At 37.4% G+C, this 5491-nt stretch overlaps 1 protein-coding gene across 1 annotated transcript; it reads left to right on the top strand.

The window, feature by feature from the left end:
- The first annotated feature begins 405 nt into the window (after nucleotides 1-405).
- On the top strand, nucleotides 406-4657 carry LOC146648673 (uncharacterized). The gene is made up of 4 exons (XM_085389643.1): nucleotides 406-780; nucleotides 2211-2366; nucleotides 2568-2660; nucleotides 3612-4657. The coding sequence occupies exons 1-4, from the start codon at nucleotides 436-438 to the stop codon at nucleotides 3924-3926; spliced, it is 909 nt and encodes a 302-aa protein (XP_085245769.1). The 5' UTR covers nucleotides 406-435; the 3' UTR covers nucleotides 3927-4657.
- The last annotated feature ends 834 nt before the right edge of the window (nucleotides 4658-5491 follow it).

Here is a 5491-nt window from a genome sequence, read left to right as displayed (position 1 = left end):
AAGGTGATATTTTTGCAAAGCCCACAGGAGGAAGATGCAAGAACTTCTCAAAGCCAAGCAACAGAGTCTGTATCCATCTCCTCTGCTGACACAGATGATACAGAGCCTATTTCATCTTCAGGTTCTTCACCATCCTCAAGGCACTGGGTTTGGCCAAGTGTCTTCACTGTACCTCAATTTAGCTATGAGGCAGAATTTGAACTCGAGAAGGCCAATACTGCCTGCGCCAATGGGGGAACTCTATTGAACCCTTCACCTAAACTGAAATCCCAAATTCTGGAACGACTGGCTGAAGAAATATACAAATTCAAAGCCTACCCAACAGACAATGATCTGACTGACGTTGCAGAAGCTCTTGTGAAAAAGCATCCTTGCCTTAGAGAGAAGGGGTCTTTCAATGGCTGTTATGGGTGGAAGATTAGCCTAAAATATAAAATGGCTAACCTCCGCACCAAACTGAGAGGCCTTGGATGTACAGAGGTGACCATAAACTCCATCAAAAACAAGTCTGGTGACAACCGTCAGGCAGCCTTCAATGTGAAGAAACCCAAAAGAGCTGAAGTTAACTATTGTCCACAGCATCCAAAAGGAGAGACATCAGAAAGTCTGGAACAGGAGAGAGTTGCAATTCTTTCTGAGTTGACTAAAAGAAATAATGACTCTGTTGTGAGTGTGAAAATGGAGAAGACTTTCTCATACAGAAGGCAAGAAGTTCTTCAGGGTCAGCCGATGGTTGCAGACTTCAAAAGCAGATGGCCAGCTCTGTTCACTGCGAGAGAGGCAAGTGTGGTTAAAATGCATTTGGATGTTGCATGTAATTTATGTTTTGTAGTCCAAAACTAAAAGTACTACCTGTTGTTGGTTCCTGTATCACTGAAAATAGTAATGTGAAAAAGTAAGTACCGTTTAATTTAGTAGGTTTTATGTATCAGGACATAAGAATGATCCGGATCCTTCCTCGTCATAAAATGTTGTAAATACAGCCTCAGATGGCATTCTGTTAACACTTAAACCAAAACCTCTACTGTTATACAGGTACTCTGGTCTGCTTTTTCACAGGTCTACATTGAAGAGACATTTGTGCATTTGTTTTTTAAGCCTCTTTTAGAAGACGCAATGTAGCGGCATATCAGAGTAATATTCCCGCAATGGTGTGTCTTCTAAATGTGCCACTATGCCTTGGCAAAACAAGATATTGCTGCATTCTGTGCCTGCAAGCTTCATTCTGATATACCGCAATTTTTCTTCAATGCTGAACTTCTGAATGAAGTCTTTGCGCTACAGAGGGAGGTCTTCTGATGACATATGGAATGTGTGCTGGCCTCGGCTGACCAGGACATTCTCAGCTTTACCCACAAACGTTTATCAACCAGTGATTATTTTATTTTATTTGTTTTTTTACCCAGAAGGGATCAGTCTAATTGAGTGCTATGACTTTTCCTGGGTTCAGTGAATGCAACAGAGGCATGACTGTATGACCAATCAGACAGGCGTTATGCTAAAACGGAGAATCCTCCACACTTTATTGTCAGACAGCTGGAGTTTAATCTAAGCTACCATTATTTAGAGTGGTCCCGAAAGAAAAGAGGGACTATTCTCCGTCATGTTTTAAAGCAGGTGCTGCGTCCGTCTGCCTCTTGCTTTCCTTACTGCAGCTCCTCGCCACAGACAGCTCATTGCACATTTTCTCCAGCTCGTAAGTAACGGGTTAATTTGAGCAGCAGCATAAATTTCGAAAACACGCTCGATGGTTAAACATATGCGCAGCAGTATCGCAAACATGTGGATCGCATTCCTCTGAGGGTTTCTTAATATCTGTATTTATTGAAGTTTTTAAACCTAAAGTGATTTTAATTTAGTGCGTCATATTAGAAATGATTATAGGTTATTGCTTGAATGTTTATAGACCTGTTTACCGGTCTCTTCCGTCTGACACTGTATACGCAACCCTGCACGTCACAGCCCGGGCGCCGCCCCTAGACCCCTCTTTATCCCGTCATGGCTTAATCTTTTGTGAAAAGCATCTGATGGCAGCATATTGCAGCCACAGCTAAGGATCTTATAATTGACCAAAAGCTTCTCAGAAGCCGTCATCAATGACAGTACTGATGTCTGCATGGTCTTCTAAAGGCAGCTTTAGTCAGCTTGGATGTGAAGTGAGTGAAATATACAGTTGAGTTTTTAATCAATGTATTTGTTCTCTATTGCAGATTGACAAGGAGTTTCTGCGAATCACCACAAAGCCTCTGCTATCTACTTTCTTTGCCGAGCTTGACCAATATGCACCACGCTTAATGGAAATCTTTCTGAGCAAAGGAGGGACACCTGGAAAGAAAATAAGAGGTCTCATGCTTGCCATCTCCAAGGTTTGTATTAGGATTGAGTAGACTTTGTCATAGGCAGCAAAAATAACTTTTATTTGGAGGTGAAGTTTGTCAATTTTGTTTCGGCTTAACAAATGATACATGCCAGGTTCTAACCTAAAGAATAATTATGCAAGTTAACTGATTACCCTAGCTTTAAGAAAAACAGCCTGGTTTTGGCTCATATTATCTCCTCCTCTCCAGCATGACAACATCCATACCAGACGAGCATGCATCTTGAAGTCCTTGTGCATCTACCTAAACGAAGACTATGAGAAGTTACTAAAGGAGTACTTGGTGAGTCATTGTGACAGCATGTTGACTGTAACATTCTCATACAAATTGTGACGTTGCCTCAAATGCAAATCGTTAAAATTAAAATTTTGAGATTAGCAACAAGACACCTGGTATTGGGGAAAGGATGTCTTGAATACCAAACAGTATTAAGCTCTGCATTAAAGAATTTCTGAAATTTGGTATTGGAAGGAAAGAAATTTATGCATACCGTAGTTAAACTTGATACACAAACATACAATGTATTTTAACATGCATCAAGACAACATTGCTTTTGAATCTGTACTTGGATTAAAATAAGTCCTGTTGTTTTTTCATTGCTATGGTCATCAGTATTTGTAAATAGAAATGTCTATGAACTTTGAGCTGTTTAGTACTAACACTTCTATACCTGTTTTATTTTAGCAGCTGAATTAGCCTTTTCTCAAGTCCTGTCCCCCTAAGTTACTCTTGCTACGTCCGACAAACAAATGGTTTCCTCTGTGCACCAACGGGTACCCAAATGTGCAAGCAGACATGCTTCATAATGTTCGGTACATTTACCTGGGAGTGGGGCCATCCACACTGTTTAATCCATTCACGTTGTTTTTGACTTTGTGAATGGAAAGAACACAACTCCTCCAGACACAATCTCTCGGACTATCGGTGGGCACACCGCTTCTCCATCTTGCTTGAGGTTAATGTTTGTCAGACACAGTAACGGTTGCTATAATGTGTAATTGGACAATGGCCCTTTCGGGGGAGGGGCTGGTAAGAGGTAAATTATGCCACCTCTTTTGACATGAGAGGTGTATTTTATCATTTATGTATTGGAGTAATTATTAACAACTGCTTTAGTGGTGTGTAATTTTCTGTTTATTACTTTGACTACTTGGATTTTATGAACAGCATAGAAACAGTTGTTTAAACAATCTCTTAAATTTTACTTTGTTGTCTTATATTTTTGTCACGTAGGATACGGACAGTGAGGCAAAAAGCTGCATGGAGCAAACTGTGATGGGGGTGTACGTCATCCAGAAGGAGGGTGCTGAACCTGAAGATGACCCAGAGGACATTGGTGTCCTGATTGAGGGTGTGGAGGCTCTCACTGATTTGGGTAACATTGCACAAGCATGTGCTCTGTTGTTTGGACTCATATACTGTTTGAACCTGAGCTACCCACCAGAACTTAAATGCACCTTTGAAGTCCTCCAGAAGATACTTTTAAATCTTGATGGACAAAAGCTCTCTTCAAAGGCACAGTTTCTGAAAAACAAGCTTATGGAGTGAGAGCACTTGAAAATGACTGATGGGTCTTGAATGGTTCATTGGTGCAATGGTGATTTCCAATATATAATGTTAATATTTGAGTTGTTTAAATTTCTTTCTTTCATTTAAATTTTTTGGATTCTCTCTGTTGGGCAATTCACCTTTTATACAGCACTGCAGATGATTTTTGTTTGTCCTTATATAGATGGCTCAAAATGGATCAGAAGTACTGTTCTGTTAATTATTTTTCATTTAATTCTGAGTTTGTAGTATAGGTACTAATTCACACATACCATAATGCTGTCATGTGTTGAATGAAGATATCATTGGAGTGCTTTAGTGCCCCCCTCTGTTTTTGTTTTTTTTCTCTCTCCTCTGTAGAACAAAGTCAACATTTTACAGAAACTGCATTGAGGGGTTTTCCCAAAGAAATGTTCATTGTTTTTAGCTGCACTGTTACTATGTTGTGTTTATGTGTCAAGGGCCTGTAAAGTTTAAGACCACTGCCACCTGTTAAGTTCACTGTATTATTGTGTCCATTTTGCTTGCTAGCATGTTTTAAGACACAGCAAAACTATATTGCTAGCTGTGGAGGACTGCAACCAAAATTAAAAAATAAATACAGAAATATAAAAATTGGTCAAACTAATAATTATTACAATGAGATAAACCAAACAAATATAGATTTTCATTTCAAGTAATTAATTACATTTGAAAAAAAAATTGTCATCTGTCATTTAATTTGATGTTAAGCCTTCTGTTTCTATTTTAGTTTTACTTCCTAAATTTTTTTTTAATCCTTATTTTTTTTTTTTTTGCCTATGGATTCTTTTGTTGTTGTATTGCTCCCAAATTATTTCTATTTTTTTTTTCCAAATTCACACAATAGTAATTCTATTTTGTTACATGTTTTAACTTGCCAAGTGGGAGATGTATTTTTATCTTTTAGTTTAATTTTTTAAAATACAGTTTATATATTGAGCAAATTTTGCATCTGTTTTTAGTTGTGGAAGCTTTGGTTCCAACATATTATCTATGTAAATAAGTATCCTAATGTTTTACCTTTTGAAGTGTCATAATGCTTGCAGGTGTACAAAAATGGTAAGCTTTTATATTGTCCACTAAATCCAGTTAATAAAGTTAATGTTATCATAATCTGATTGTGACTTTTTTTGTAAAGTAGTGGGTTTCTAAATGTGTAACAAATGTAAACAAATCTAATTGAAATAATTCGATTGAAATGAGTGAAATCATCAACCCCATATTGGTTTATTAAGCAAGACTTGCAGTAATTGCCTTGATTAACAAAGTAGTTGTTGAAACAACAAGATTTAATTGTGTTTTCCTAAACTTTTTAACTTGTGTAGAATGAATTAAAACAAATTTCACTCTACATACTTAAATAAATCACTTCAAATCAATATAAGTATACTATGTTGATCCAACGTAATCTGATTACATTAAACTACCAAATGCTAAATGTGTTGGTTTGACATGATCGAAAATGGTTTATTGTACTTGGTTAAATTGTGTGCAAAAAGGGTGCCATGATTAAATTGTGTTCATCCAACAACAGATTTTTTTGA

Source organism: Rhamphochromis longiceps, linkage group LG18, assembly GCF_057381845.1.
Source record: "Rhamphochromis longiceps isolate RC_006_pf linkage group LG18, R_longiceps_female_GT1.1, whole genome shotgun sequence".
NCBI classification, from domain to species: domain Eukaryota; kingdom Metazoa; phylum Chordata; class Actinopteri; order Cichliformes; family Cichlidae; genus Rhamphochromis; species Rhamphochromis longiceps.
Note: the sequence above shows the minus strand (reverse complement) of the source record. Positions and strands in the feature narration are given on the sequence as shown.